Source organism: Rattus norvegicus, chromosome 18 (assembly GCF_036323735.1).
Source record: "Rattus norvegicus strain BN/NHsdMcwi chromosome 18, GRCr8, whole genome shotgun sequence".
In the NCBI taxonomy this organism is placed as follows: Eukaryota; Metazoa; Chordata; class Mammalia; order Rodentia; family Muridae; genus Rattus; species Rattus norvegicus.
The window spans coordinates 74454799-74470994 of NC_086036.1; the positions used below are offsets into that span (position 1 = coordinate 74454799).

Below are 16196 nucleotides of genomic sequence, written 5' to 3' on the forward strand. Positions count from 1 at the left end.
TAGGTAACACATCATCCATAAACCATAAGCCAATCTGTCTGAAAGTTTGAATACTACTTTGTTGTTTTTAAAATATGTCATAATTGCTCAGTACTTTTGTTCCCATTTTTCCTTAACATTATGACTCCTTCCTATTCATTATCTATTTCCCATTGGTATTGTCTGACACTTTTCCTCATCAGCCAGTCTGACTGCCTCTCTATACCATAGTCCTTCCATGTGCAAAATGATTGTAACATACTCATATTTTTTTCCTTTCATTTATGACTTGTAGCAGGGCGTGCTTCTTTGCAAAAGTTTTGAAATTTGGTGAGACAGAGGACTCAGAACAAGAGTAAATTTACTTCTAGGTAGGTAGCAAGAATACACAGAAGCCTAGAATCCAGGGTAAGTAAGTTCCTCAAGGTTCAGAAAAAGTGCCCCCAGGGACTGTGTCTTGTCTAGACGTTCCTTACACTGCATATGAGCAGAGAAACACCATCGGCATCCTTCCTGGGGCTGCACTCTGCCATAGCTTAGATTACTGATGCTAAGAGTTGTACAACCTCCCACTCTAAGGAGGGATTAGGACACAGCTTGGGTGGGTCTAGACATTCCCTCCGTGTCTCAGGATGCTACATCTCAGTACATTCTATGATCATTCTGAGAATAGAGACCAGGAGAAGGGCAGACTATGTCAGCTAATGCCACCTAAAATGCCTTCCGGCTTTGCTAAGCAAAGTACTTTGAGATACATTCTTTCTCTCTCTCTAAACATCTCAGGTACTGGTGCCATGTCCCAACCTTCATTCATTTTTGTGTGTCTTATCACAGGTTAAAGTTGGAAACAGCTGTGGCTTGTGAGCCGTGTTGGCTTATAAGCTCCTTGAAAGTCCATATGTCATGTAGCACAAAATCATGAGAAAATGCTTCGTAGTTAAACTCAGTGTCCTTTTAAATGGTACTAAAGATAATAGAGAGAGTGGAAGGAAATTCTCAGGTAGAGCTGGCTGAGGAAACAGAGGCATAAGGTCTTAGCAATACTTTTGATATTACAGGGAAATAGGAGAAGATGGGCTGCCCTACATTTTGAAAAGTCCTCCTTAATCTTGTATGTTTCTAAAAGTTACAAACAACTAAAAGCATTACAGTGGAGACCACTTCTAAGTCTTTTAACAGTTGCTAAAAGAAAAGGGAAAATGTAAAGTAGATATAAAAAACAAACCAGGCCCAGAGATTGTGCCCATTCACACGAAGTAAATAAGTCAATGAATGATATAAAAAGTTCAGATATCCCCCAGATTCTAACCTATTACTTCAAAAGATTTCACGAAAATAGTAAAGATGTGAGATAATAATACAAATTGGGAGCAGTAAAACAGATGGACCGGCAGAGCTCAGAAAAATTTAAAATGAACAAAATCCATTATGTCAGAAATAAATATGAACCAAAGGAATCTTGGGAACGGTAGCGAACACTTGCCATCCGAGCTCTTGGAAGATTGACAAAGAAAGACATCACAGGTTCAAAGCCAACTCTGAACAACATCGTGAGTTTGAGATCAGGCCTGTCATGTCTCAAGAGAGAAATAAAAGAGTAAAAGAAAGAAAAAGAAGGAAAGACAACAATACAATATCCCCAAACAAATCAATCAACAAACATATAACAGAATACAAGGATGAACAAATACAGTATTGAATGCCTGATGGAAACAGAGAAAGGTGGGTTTATTTTATAACCAAAAAGAAATGATGTGGTAAAGAGGATTTCCAAATGTATTTCCTGGAATTGGAGCTGCAGGAGGAAGGTCCCAGAAGGCAGTAGGTATTTCCAAAGCAGAAACATAGTGAGAGAGAACAGGAGAGAAGGTGAAAACACCTGACAGGGAAAAGGTTTCTTTACAACTGTGTAAGTTACATGTTGATGAGAACTTTTAAGAAATCACGTATGTTCTAATAAGAGTAATATGTTTTAAAGAGAAAAGGGGAGAAGTCTCTTTGTGTCTCTAAAAAAGAAAATGACACAAGCGAAAAATTATAATTAAAATTTCAAAAACATATTTCCTGCCAGATGAGAATAAAGGAACTGTCTTAAAATATCCTGTGGGTGTGCTTGAGAGCCAAGGACATTATAAGCATCCAGTGACTTCAAGTACACGGGGTGCAAACTCCCATTAGCATAAGGGACTCAGGAAGCTTTGTTCTCATGAGCCTTCCCTTAAGAATCTCCTTGCGAACGAACTTCAGTCATCTATAGACAAGACCCGGAAAGAGAAGATGAACATTTTCTAGCCAGTTACTCTTCCACTGGATATTATATGTGTGTTAAGGGAGGACAAGTTTACATGTGCTCCATGTTCCCAAAGTAAAATACAGAGTAATTATAAATATGCAAGTAGGAAGACTGAAAATGCTATCTTTTCAATAATCGTGTTGATGATAGTCTATTTCTATCATTGAGGTCTTGTGTCTTAGTCAGGCTTCTCTACAGGAACAGGATTGATAAAGAGAATTTATGAGACTGGCTTTCGGGGTATGTTCGGGGCCGTCCCGCTGTTGAGCAAATCTTGAGAGCTCAGTAACTATAGCCCACAGGGCAAAAACGTGTCTGCAGCCTCGGCCTAGTGCTGGGGTCCTAGGGGATTCCAGGAGAGCTGCTGGCTTCCAGTCTATGTTGGAATCCTGAAGACATTGGATTCAGTACCAGCACAGCTAGAGGATAGACACACTTGCCATTGAGGATCAGGGTGAGCAGGCAAATTTCCATGTCCTTTATGTGAGCTGCCACCAGAGGGTGCGGCCCAGAGTTGGGGTGCGTGTGTAATGCTTTCTCCAAATGATCAGATTAAGAAAATTGCTCACAGCAATGCCCAGCAACAAGGGTTTTAGCTGATTCCACATGTGGTCGAGTTGACGACCACATCACAATTTCACCCCTTGTCAACATGACCCACGTGTCCTATGTTAGGCATGATATCCAAATGATGACAATAACTGATCCATAAGTCTGCCTAACAAGATAGAACTATTCTACCTAGAACCTCAAATGCACTGTACACTAAGGAATCTGAGACAAATCCCCTTCAAGAGTGCTTAGTCGTTTAAATATGGCAATAAAGATTTACAACACTCAACTACCACTGTTATCTCAATTGGTGTCGCATAATTAAAATAAAGGAAAGAAAATGCAAATTCCATCTCAATATATATATATATATGTTCTTAATAAAGTAGGACAGAAACACTCATGTCACTTGTAGTTCTTATTTCTGCAACTCATTTCATGGCTTTAGCTAATATTTATAACTCTCTTCCTTTACTACCCATCCTGTATTTTCTCCACACTCCGTAAGTACCTTAGCAGGTCAAAGTGGAAACTTACGGTTTCTTCGGAAAGTCAGTTATGTCAAAGAACGTTTCACTTTAGCAGACACAGGTAAAAGGATGTTTTGCTAAAGCAAACACTTGAAAAGACACATGACGGAGAATCCTATGAGCAAGGTATTGGTTCGCCTTACATTGCATTGTGGAGCTGCCTTTGTGGGGTCTCCATGGAGAGAAATGCACCAAAAACACTTCTCCAGAGAGTTCTATGACTCCTTACCAATTCCGTGGACTTGATGCAATTGGCAAAGTGATGCCAGCTAATACAAACGTGGAGATTTTTACTAAGATGATTCACTTGTGCTGAGGTGAGATCCCTGGAGGACATGTGGTGATTGAAGGGAATATAAATAGGACTCAGTGGACAGTGACAGAGGCTTGGTTTCCTTGTGTAGCTAGCTAGCTTTCTACCATTTCCTGGTCTAGCAGCTTCACTGATCTTCACTGAGAGAGGCACAGCAAAGAACTTTTCCTGGCTGGCGTAGAAATACAGAGTAGTTGTAAGCATAGCAAAAGAAGAAAGAAAATACTGTTTATAATAATCACGTTATACAGTTGTTTGTATCCCTTAACTCTTGTATATATAATTTTGAATTGATAAACCAGAAAAATAACTGAATTTCTATAAAAATCCTTTTAGGAGTTAGAAATTCAAGTTTTACAATTTTCCAACTAAAACTAAGAAATAGAAATAATTTTGAGTTAGTAATATCCATATGAAAACAGTCATTTACATCTATATATCTAACAAGTTTATATTAATGTTTATATTCAAATTTATTTCAAATTATATTCAAATTATTTCAAATCTATGACTATCATCTATCATCTATTTTTATGTATCATCTGTCATCTGTCTACCATCTATCTATCATCTATCATCTATCTATCTATCTATCTATCTATCTATCTATCTACCTATCATCTATCTATCTATGTATCTATCATCTATCATCTATCTATCTACCTATTATCAATCTATCATCTATCTACCTACCTATTATCAATCTATCTATCATCTGTCTATCTATCTATCTATCTATCTATCTATCTATCTATCTATCATTTATGTATGTCTCATCTATCTATAAGCTATCTGTTTTAATTTGCCTTCTATTGATATAATAAACATCATGAAAAACCAAACACAACTTTGTGGAAGAAAGGATTTATTTGGCATAAATGTAAGCATCATAGCCCATCATGGATGTAAGTCATGGCATAAACAATATACATAGCATTAATTTTCTATCAAAACCATTTCAAGGGTGCAGTTCATTAGTGTGAGTATGTAAGTCCATGAAGAAATGCTGTTTACCGGCTCATTTCCAGGTACATGGTCTCAGCTAACTTTCTTATACAGCCCAGGGCCACAGTGACCTGGGCACTTCTACATCAAATAGGAATAAAAAAAATGCCTCAAAAATATACCCACAAGCCAATCTGACCTAGTTCTTTCATTGAGGTTCCCTGTTCCATGTAACTCTTGGTTGTGTCAAGTTGACAAGTTGGCACACTGTCAATCACATGTCAACCCATTGCAGTCTGAACAAACTAAGACATCTAACTAAATATCTATCCTAATGACGGAAGACGGGAAGAGTAGTGATAATTTCAAATACTGATGTGAATTCAGAGAGACTGGAACAGTTAAACGTTGTTTATGAGCAGGTAAAAAGGTTTGACTACATTGGGATATAGTATGATAGCTCCCTCTCGAAACGGAAAAAAAATTACAACCCACAAGTAACAGTTTGGAGCAATTCTCTCAGAAATGGAAATTTGTTTTGACATAGAAATGTGTGTGTGTGTGTGTGTGTGTGTGTGTGTGTGTGTGTGTGTGTGTGTTTGTGTGTTTATAACAGCTTTACTTGTAATAGCTTAAACTGGACACTAGCCACATTTCCTTCCTAGGAGAGTAATTGATCAAACTTTGGCTTATCCATGGATATGACTATCCAGCAATAGATCGAAGATGAAGTAAAACCTTTTCAAAGGCAGAGACTCTGTGGTTCTGCTCAGATGAAACGCCTGGGGTGGTCAAACTCAGAGACAGACAGCATAACGATAGCTGTTGGGTATATAGAGATGGCTTAGTTTTGCAGAAAGGAAAAGGGGGGAATGGTTGCACCACACTATCAATGTACTCAGCACTACTGAACAACTCATGAAGTGGTTCAGATACAAAATTAATGCTGTGCATTAGTTTGCTATATACTGGTGGTCTTCTGGGCGTTTGCCCTCTGTCTTTTGCTTGTTGCTAAGTACTATTCTCTGGATTGAATCTGCTGAGGCTTTATAGTTAAAATGTACTGAATGACACTATTAGAAAAAGGAGAGGAAACCATTCTGAAGTTATACCAGTGGAATTGTACCAAAGTTAACTTCTTGCTGCGCCACAGTTATGTACAATTTTAACCCGACAGGAAGCTGGGGGAAGATATTACATAAAAATCTGTACTGGCTTTGTAATTTTTTTTGTAAGTACGAACTGATTTCAAAATCAAAAGAATCAAAATAAGAAAAAATATTTTAAGCATATGAATTCCAAATAATTTATGTTCCTATTTGAAGAGGTGGAGCGTAATTTCACACTTCTTAAACGTGGGCTGTGGTACAGCTTCCTCACAGAAAGCACCCTATTGGAAACAGGAAACAAGAAATCTATTGTTGAAAAGCTAGACGGAGGCTAACTCAGGAAGGCAAGCAAGGTCAACAGCATAATGTTGACAGTACCTACCTTTGTAAGAGCAACCAGAATCAAGTTTTCTACTGCTGTCTTCATCTCGAAAACTTACGATCCATCTACCTGTAGGGGAAAAGTTCTGGCAAATCCTAGGCAAGGGATGTTCTACAAAATATCTGGCTAGCTTTCTTCGAAACTATGAAGGATACCAAAACAAAACAAAACAAACAAAAAAAAAACAGTTAAAATCTGAAAAGCCATCATATCTAATAGAAGCTAAATAGTGTAAAAATTAATAGTCATATGTAAAGGACATCAACATGACATGGGGAATGTAGTGATATTATTTTATTAATTATGATAAGCCTAACTATTAACTTGGACTTGCAGTATTATACCATTGAATTCTCACACTATAGTAATTAGGGAAACTGGGCTCAGAATGTTGTTAAATCTAAAGTCATCCTAAAGTATATTTTTGAAAGAAAGGAATATGTGTTACACACTTCCATTTGTGTATGTTCCTGAAGGAGCAAAATTGTGGAGATGGGACATGCATAGATGTTTGTTAGGAGTGTGGACATGGTGGGGGAGGGTGGTAAGTTTAGTGATATATGTGTGGGGATGCTACAACAGAGTATGTCAACTGTGCCAGAAGTTACATAAAGCCATGCATGCAACAGAATTCCATGAATCTTTATAAAATACTCAGATACACCACCACCAACACACATGAGCATGCACAGGCACACACACACACACACACACACACACACACACACACACACACGTGAGGCACACTCACATTAGGAGGACATGTGACTAGGCTCTGTGGATTTTAACCTATCAGGTTATTCTATAGATACTGCGTGGTGATTATGTGGGACACTGATGCAAGAGAAAAATTGTGAGGGGCATCTTTGAATATTCCTTTGCTCCTATGACTCTTAATTATTTCATAATAAAAGTTCCATACATCTTTAGATCTTCTGGGGCATCAGATATTAAATAACTGAGTGAATATTATTAGCAGGGATATGCTACCAAACCTCACTATTGTCTATGTTTTTGTCCCATCTTTCCTGACAAAGTGCTATGCCAGTTGCTTAGTTCGAGAATAGATTCAGGGGTATTTAGAATTCACATTATTGCTGAGTGAAATTTCTGTGTGTATATGTGTCTATAATTTTGAATGTGTATGTGTTTTTGTATGTATGTAATTGTGTGTATTGTGTGTGTGCTTATGTATGTGAATGTATGTATATGTGCGTTTATTTGAATGTTTGTTTTTGTGTGTGTATGTGAGTATGTATGTATGTATGTGTTTGTGGTATATGTATTTGTGTGTATGTGTATGTGAATGTGTGTGTGTGAGAGTGTGTTTGTGTGTGCATATGTGAATGTGAATGTGTGTGTGTGTGTGTGTGTGTGTGTGTTAGATTAAAACTAGAAGTGTCAGAAGCAAAGCAACATGCAAGATTTGAGAAGGCAGAAAAGGTAGAAGAACTTGACCATATTTTTTAAGACTCTATATTAGATTCGCTTCCTGGGTGTGTCTGCATCTCATCTCTGCCTCTCTCTCTCTCTCTCTCTCTCTCTCTCTCTCTCTCTCTCTGCTTCTCTCTCTCTCTCTCTCTCTCTCTCTCTCTCTCTCTCTCTCTCTCTCTCTCTCTCATTCCTTTCCCTTTGTGTCTGTTACTTATGTGAGACTGATAAACAGAATGTGTTTTGAAGCAGATATCCCACCAAGGCATCCAGCTTGGTGAGGAGAATCTCAGCTGGGTTTCATCTCCCAGCCATTGTCTTTTCAGTGAGGTTCCCTTGTACAGAGAGCAGCCTCTAACTTCACCTGGCAGCCACTGACTGATAATTATACACCACCGTCTCGGGAATGAATGAGGCCAGTTAGCAGGTGAGTGGTACAAGAAGCAATGATTGTGGGTTGAGGTCACAAGACCTCTGAGAGGAACTGAAGTTTGAATAAAGCCATAAAGATAATTAGACTTTGGAGAGGCAGATAATGGGGCGGGAATAATCATTATCTAGGTAGGGTAGCTTGAATAGATTCCAGTCGTGCAGGTTTGTAGTTTTCTTGCTGTGGAGGCTGAGACAGGAGGATATCAACACAATGAAAACCCAAACAAGAAACCTAAATGAGGGGTGGGCTTTTCTTACTCATCTTTATGAGGTTGGTACCTGGCACTGCGCTATCAAGGGAAGAGAGGGAGGCAGGCGAAAAGGGAGGGTGTATGGGCTTGACTATAGAGCTGCACAATGTCTTCCTAACCGTCAGTGTTTTGGAACGAGATCTGCTGCTGAGGCCACAACTCAGAATGCCACTTGCTTCACGAATAGTGAAGCATGGAGTTGAGAACCAAGGGCAGGGTTTATAGAGAAGGCATAAAGGTGACAAGATGCCCCACATCTAAGGATGCTGTGGACCTCACAGTGTTCCAGTTCCCTCTTTATAGAGCAGGTGTGGGATAGCTTCACGACATTTTACTCCCAGGGATAGAATTCTTCAGTGACAAAGCCAAAATATATCCTAGGCCTCAGGACTCTTTCTCCAATGCATTGTCTACTGAAAGGAAGCTAATTAGTTATTTTTAAAATATCAAGCTTAATAAGAGAATGTGTGTGCTTTCTGTTTGGAGATTTTAACATTTCTCATTCAGTGCATCCCAGCTTTACCATATGTGAATGTGAATAACACTTTGGAACTTGATTTTTTTTTCTCTAATTTCATCTTAGAAATTAAAAGCTTTCATGACAAGAAAGTATATTGCCACAGTTTTATGCGAACTAGAAATCTGACAAAAAAGAACTGGAAATCTGGATATTGGCATTTCCCACAAAAATCAGGGTTGGCACTATCGATGGAGATGCACAGCTCTGTGTGGGATCCCTTCCCTTCCCCACCCGCCACGCCCACTGGTTATCTCAACTGACCTAAAAAGAGCCTATTCCCGGCCATCCTTCAGCTCTGCAAATCAAACTACCCGGCTCTCCACCTCATCCCAGATGGGTCTTCAAGGTGGGAACTGTTTCCGACATCTCTGTCTCTTAACACCCTCATACAGGTAGATAGGGTGGTTCGTACACATCCTTTCAGAGTACATATCTGACTTTGAAGGCACAGGAGAAAAAAAAAAACCCAAAAACTATGTTCTTCATGTGGTTGTGATGGTGTCCACTGTAATCACAGCGCTTCTGTGGCGGAGGCAGGATGATTGTTCAGAGGCTGAAGTTGACTCAGGTTGCGCAATGAGACACCATCTCAAAACAGACAAGTAAAAGATCAGAAACACCACCCCCAGACAAAGCCCCCATCTATGTTCCTTCTGGATTTTAAGTTAAAAATGCCCAGAGACTAGAAAAATAGAGAGGACTGAGTCCTTCTGGGAACCTAACTTCTCCCAGGGATGGAGAAACAATCCCGTGGCTCTGGACTCAGAATTGACTTGGCTGGTGGAATAGAGTAGTAAGTTAACTGAAGGAAAAAAGACTTGTAGCAAAGTTATGAGACATTTATTGCTTCCACTTATCTATTTGTAGAGAGATTCATTCATAACAACACAGGTACAGACATTTGCTCCTCTCTTGAGAATGACTGCGAACACGCTGTTGGCTGAATGAAAACCCTGGACTTGAGACAAGGGCAGACTTTACTCCTGTGTGAGAAGCCCTTAAGAAGACATTATGGAGACACTTATACATCCTTACTGATTTTGGAAGTATCAACCTGTGAACTGGAATTAGAAAGATTATAGTTTCTCTGTTTAATCCAAGACAGACTATAGAGAAGAGGAAGAACTGACTGGGATTTTCTGAGTCCTGGGTCCTTGACGTTGTTCCTCCACCGTGGATCGGCCTCTGGAAGCTTCTACTCATCCCACCTGACCACTATTACTTTCTGTGGCTGCTTAAAATACCACAAGCCACAATAAATGTCAGAGAGACTGGGGAGGTTATGGAGGAAAAAGGGTAGGCTCATAACCTTTCTGTCGTGTATGTCGTGTTGGCTTTGGGACATGCAGTCTTGGAAGACTAGAGAAAGAAGGGAAAAAACCACATCCTATGTGTATTGTTATAAACTAGAAGAAAGTACAGACTGCACTTGACAGTTTTCCAAATACAAAGTAAAATTTAGGACAGGAAAGGAGGGAACTGAAAAAAATGTGTGCGCATGTTTTTCCCTGTGACTCTTTCTTCCTTTCCCCCATCTTCATATTGCTTAGAAGAGCTAGTTTGTTGGTTCAATGGAAGGCACGCACGTTCGTTCAGACGCAAAGGTACACAGTGTAGGTAGGCAATGGTAGGTGAGCAGTAACTGGCATTTATTACAAAGGCCTTTTCTCCTATCGTTGAAGTAGCACTTGGCATCCAGACAGGAACTCTTTCTTCAGGAGTATGAATGAAACCACAGAAAATCTGGGATGGGAGCTTCATTCCCATCCATATGATTTTGGTAAAACCTTAGGCTAAGCCAGGTCTCCAGCATAGTGAGATTGGCTGTTAGGACGAAATCTCCACTAGTCCGAATCAACCTTTGCAGTATATCCAGGGAGGAAAATATTTTCTGAACATAAACCCCGCAAATTGGACTCAAATTTTGTCTTCAGTGTACTTCCCAGAGACAGAACTTGGGTTAAGATTTTGTCAATGATTGGGTATCCACTTGGTGTGAGAAGAGACCCTCAGATGCTATTAAACTGCCTACTGATGTGAACCAGATGGGAAAGAAAAGAAAAGAAATTCACAACTCATGTTAGACGGAATTGAATGTCTTTAATTTCACACAATGAATAACATATGAATAGGATCAACTTTTTTTTTTAATAGTTAAGTGCTCTGTACTGTGCTAACCTGATCTGGTAGCGAAAGAGACTGAACTTTCTTTTAGAAAAAAAAAATGTTTAAAACCCAACATCTAAGACCATGGGAGAGCATGACAGTAAAGCATGCCAGATGTCGCTACGCCTCAAATGACAGCAAGTCCATGGTCATTCAAATGTACAAAAATGCTTTTATGAATAAAAACTGTTACAAAAGAACATTTCAAACAATGTACAATTTTTCTTGCCTCTATATTCAATAAAATACAAATACATTTTTGTTCTAAAATATGTTTACATACAATCAAAGTAGAACATGCAAATTACACTTTAAAAAAGGCTTTTAAAAACCACTTATGAATACAAACTAAAAATTAGCCAGAAGGACTCGTAAGACAATCTTGTGCCCATTTTTTGAAATATATATGTACATATTTAACACATCATGTGCATTTATTATTATTTAAGAAATAGATTTCTTTTTTAAAAAAGGAAGAAAAAGAAAGACACCAATCCAGGGCAGAACTACCCTTCCAGGTCGACCAGTTGGCAGCTCTTCGGTTTTCCCCTCTTTAGTGTTTGTTATACCTGGGCAAGTGGGAGACAGATATCCAGGAAGTTTCTTCCTTGGTTTCTATGTGCTTCTATGACTGTTCCCCAAGTGACAGAGTCCAACAGGGAAGGCAGGCTCCTCAGTGGGTGAACTCTCTTAGAAACACGAGGCAGAGGGAGCCTTGCTTTGTGGAAAGAAACGTGAAGAAACACCAAGAAGATGCTACGGTATATTACAGTTTGAGTTTCTAGGCACTGTGATGACATTATCTGTAAGTGCTGGCATTTGGACCATTGTGATATGATAGGGTAGTGTTGAGAAAAATGTCTATATTTATGTACTTTTACATAATGAGTAGGACTGGAAATCCTGTGACATAACACTTAAATGGCTTTTGAGGCATCTCGGCTCCCGCCACTCCCCCTCTATGCTACAGTTGGTATTTAAAGGCTTTGGAAATATCAGTATAGACTTTTAGACAGTTCCCAGGTCAACCTTCCTAGTGATAGGGCAAAATGCACTCCACGAGCTCATTATCTGAATATTGTTGAGTAACGAGCCAGGAGTGAGATTTTCTACTTAAGTCTTAATACCAAATTCTCTCTGATCTGCTTATAATATGTCACCTTATACTATAATTCTGTCACCACTTGCTTATCATACTTATAGATACAGCAATGTGCAGAACACACATTTCTTTGACTGCCATTGAACATGGCCTCCCACTGCAGACGGCAGCCAAGTTTACACACCATTCTACTGCCAGCCCTCAGTCACCTTCGCTAGGCTGCCAGTGACTGCCGAGTCCTGGTCTTGCCAAATCACAGAGCAAACTTCCATGTTTTTCCTTCCTATGACCTTTCCTCCTTGGCTGATAGCCACAGCTAGGCTATTTGAAGAAGTCAAACTTCCGTCCCTCTCATTTGAGGTGAGGGGTCAAAAAGCAAATGGCTTTCTAGTCCCGTAGTAAGGTGGATTAAAGACCCATCGGCACCTCTAAGGAGCTTTTGCATCTACACTTATCTTCTTATCTCTAATTGGTCTCCTTATACTTCTACGTGGGTCTCTACTACTCGCTGAAGGAGTATTCTAAAAAGTAGGGAAAAAATTGATATTAAAAGTAAGGGATCATTACAAAACGTTTTGTGGGTCTGTAAATGGAGTCTTGAGGTTGCTAAACAGCCTCTCTCAGAATAGAAATGCATCCCCAGAAGGCAGTGTTGTGTGGACGAGAACCTCCATACTTTGAATCAAGAGCTGGGTTCTCTTCCTGGCTCTAAAACCACTTACATGTGGGAATTCAACTGGCTTCACGGAGGGAGGGGCCTGGGCAGCAACGGAGAGGTTAAGGGTGTGGATAGGGAATACAGACGTAGTTGTGCTAGGAGATAAAGTCAGGTTCGGGGAAAAACAAGAGAAAGACAGATGTAGCGGTGAGGACGTCACTGGGTGGTGGGGAGCCACGGTGTGCATGGAGGGGCTTGCTTTGCACCATCAGCTGCTGCTGCTGCTCACCATGACACTCTTTGGTCCTCTAGTCTTCCACACAGTTCTCAGAGCTTGCATGCAAGGATTTCCATGGGACTCGTATTTAGCTCTCAGATAACAATACACCCCAATCCATGCGTTAAGTGGCAGATCCACTGAAGCTCTCCTGGAATATTTATGTTCGTTTGGAAAATTCTAACCCAAACTTCCTTTGAGCTAACCACCGACTGCAGGTTAATACCAATCAAATGATGGATTGCATTCTTGAGGTTTACTAAGCACCAGCTTTCTCTCTTCTGTAGGAAGGTTTAGACTGCTTATGGATTCGGTTGGGAGACTGTACAGCACGAGAATGGAGGAGGAAAGAAAGAAATGGTTTTCAAAGTCCATCAGGAAGAGAACCCTCTTTATGGCTTAATTGGAAATGGAAATGTCTGCTCTTTCGTAGCAATGGTTGGGGGGAAGGGGGCTGAACTGTGCCTTCCTCCCTGTGACTTTGGAGCTACTCAGACATGGCTTGGGAGTGACAGATTGGAAATGGCTGTTTAGATTTTGCTGTTCAAATTGTGTGAAATGCCATGGGTCAACCCAGGTCACAAACTGAGTATCTAGGATAAAAGCTTGAAATAAGCAGAGTCCTTTAAACACATGTATTGCTAGGATTAAAAGAGACTGACCAAGCAGGCTATAAATGACATGAAGTCCATTTCGACAGTGCAGAACAGGATGGCTCTGTAATTCCAAGCAACTGTTGGTGCCCCGACTCAGCGGTGTATTTATAAGTATATTAAATTAGGACTTTCAAATTTCCTTCAGTAGATACTACTCACTTATTCTTTCCTGTTCCCCCCACCCCCCAAAACATCCATCTCTCTCCGAGAAGGAGATCCTCTGTTCTGAAGTGATGACGCAGTTTCTTAGCTAGTTCCCGGCTTTCTGTAAAGAGTCTTAATTTGGAGGTAAACCAGTATCCTAATTCCCCTTGGAAAATGTGTCTCTCTTTATATAAGCTATGATGATGTCAGGTATTCAAAATGTCTTGAAGAAGGGGAGGAGTAAGGGAGGGAATTGAGAATACTTATTTGAAATCTCCACATCTGACTTTCAACAACATCTACGGCAGTGGGTTACATCCGAACTTGGGCTGCGGAAATGGATGACAGACAGAATTATCTGTCCACACTCAACCAGAGGCTAGGGTACAACTTGGATGAGAAATGTACAGTTGGAAATCGACCATTTCAAAGACGATTTGTCACACACAGTTTGCATCCATGCAGACTGAGAGATTTAAAATTACATTATGTACAGCAATGCTTTAGTGAATTAAGGCAACCACAATTTGGAGACTTGGTCCAAGGTGGCTTGATGCAATTGGAGTGGTGATACCCTTTGAATACTTTAGATAAGAACACTTACTCCCCTTTGATTTTAAGGAATAATTATTAAGAGATAATGGACTTCTACTGTCTTTGTTTCTTTTCCTTAACAACCTCCGGCAGCTCTTTGCACGAAAATAATCAGTTACCAAGGCATTGCTAGACAGTTTTCTCTGGTGGGCGTGGGATTTTGATTTTTGGTGGCTTATCAGTTATTCCACTTGCTGGAGGGGGGGTAGTAAAATCGTTTTTTTTTTTTCCTGCCTATTCGCCACTGATATGTTTTAAGTATAAAAATAACCTGGCTGACACCCGGGTTGATGTATCCCTTGGTTGCTCTGAGTCACTTATTAAAAAGCTTTTATCTGTACTGAGTGTTTCACAATGATTGGGCTTCAAAGCCGGTTGGTTCCTTGAGGCAGGATGCGGAAGAGTGTACTTTACAACGCGAGTAAAGTTCACCTTGTTTACATGTGTACCACAAAGTTGAAGGCAGCAAGTTAACGGGAGTACAGGAAAATACAACACAAAGGAAAAGCAGGAAAAGACAATGCAAAAAAAAAAAAAAAATCAGTGTTACGAGACAGGAACACCAGCAGATCTAAGGTCGCCTATCAGTCCAATTCTACCTTCTGATAACAAGATTGCATCTGAGCAACTGTGCTGTTTAACGGAAAGATTCATCTCTCGATCTCTCGGGTCACTTGAAGATGATGTCGGTGCCCCAAAGCCTAGCGGAGTTTGCAAACCAAAGGAAGTAAAAACCAATTATGCGGAAGTGGCTTACAACAAGCCAGCTGGTAAATTTGCAGCTTTGCTCCCCCTTGGAATGTTTGCTAATGGTGTTTCCCATTTAATTTTTCTGACCAGCAAATGAAATCGGAATCACACGGGCACACCTGGGATGAGGAAGGTCAGGTGGCCATCATTGAGCACCAGCTTTGCGTTCCTCTGTCTTCTGCAGCCCGCGAGGATCCCGCCACTGTACAGTAGCCGCAGCTACTTTTTTTTCTTGAGGGGGTCCCCTCGTTCCACTACCCCAAGAGCTCCCCATAGCTCCACTCTGCCCATCCTGCCCACCCGCTGCAGAGAGGGGCTGAGTGTCCCTGTGGCTGGACATCAGCTCCACCCTAGCTGCTGTGCTCCCCCACATCAGTCCCTGTCTGGATCCTGCCACCCAGGCTGGCCCTAGGGAAGGACATCACTCTCGCTGGCTCGGGACTTCCGTGGCCTTTTGGCCTTCACCTCCTCTTCCTGGGGAAGGGGCTGCGGCGGGGGCTGCGCGGGCTGCGCTGGGGGCTGCGGTCTGTGTTTTCTCTTCCCGCCCCGAGAGGTCTTGGGCAGCGGTGGCGGGGGCGGTGGTGGTGGGGGCGGGGGCGGCGGCAGTGGTGGGGGCGGCGGGGGCAGAGGCGGAGCCTCCCGAGCCATGTGGATGACTGCCTCGATGGTGGCCATCACTGCATCCTGGCCCGAGGCCGGTTCCAGCGCGAGGGGACTCAGGCTGGGCTTCTGACCTCTCTTGCTGGGTAGGTCGATGCACTTTTCCAGCACCGGCATTTGGTCTCTGGAGTCCTCATCGAACTGAGAGGGCTGCTTCCGAGGCCGGCCTCGCCTCTTCTTGACAAAGTTGTTGCCCGTCTTTGATTGTCTCTGCAGCCGCTTGGCCTTCAGGATCTTGTTCACATGGTCCAGGTTCTTCTTGGTGGACAGAAGCTTGGTGTAATGGCACATCTTCCGCACTTCGCATTGGATGGCTTCGATCTCCCGTCTCTTGAATCGCTTCTTCAGGGAGGAGCTGGCTGCAGGAGACAAGAGGGGAGAGGTTGAGCACTTCATACAATGCGCTCCATATGGCGTCTCTCTATTTAAACAGAAAGTAACAAAAGTTAAGC

At 41.3% G+C, this 16196-nt stretch overlaps 1 protein-coding gene across 3 annotated transcripts in view; it reads right to left on the reverse strand.

Moving 5' to 3' along the window:
• Window positions 1-10817: 10817 nt before the first annotated feature.
• The window catches only part of Setbp1 (SET binding protein 1), a 361840-nt gene continuing 356461 nt past the window's right edge, over window positions 10818-16196 (reverse strand). For all 3 annotated transcript variants that reach the window (NM_001427626.1, XM_063277160.1, XM_039097203.2), the window contains one exon: window positions 10818-16103. In NM_001427626.1, the coding sequence (NP_001414555.1) occupies window positions 15493-16103 (611 nt within the window). In that variant the 3' untranslated portion in view covers window positions 10818-15492. The remainder of the gene's footprint in view (window positions 16104-16196) is intronic.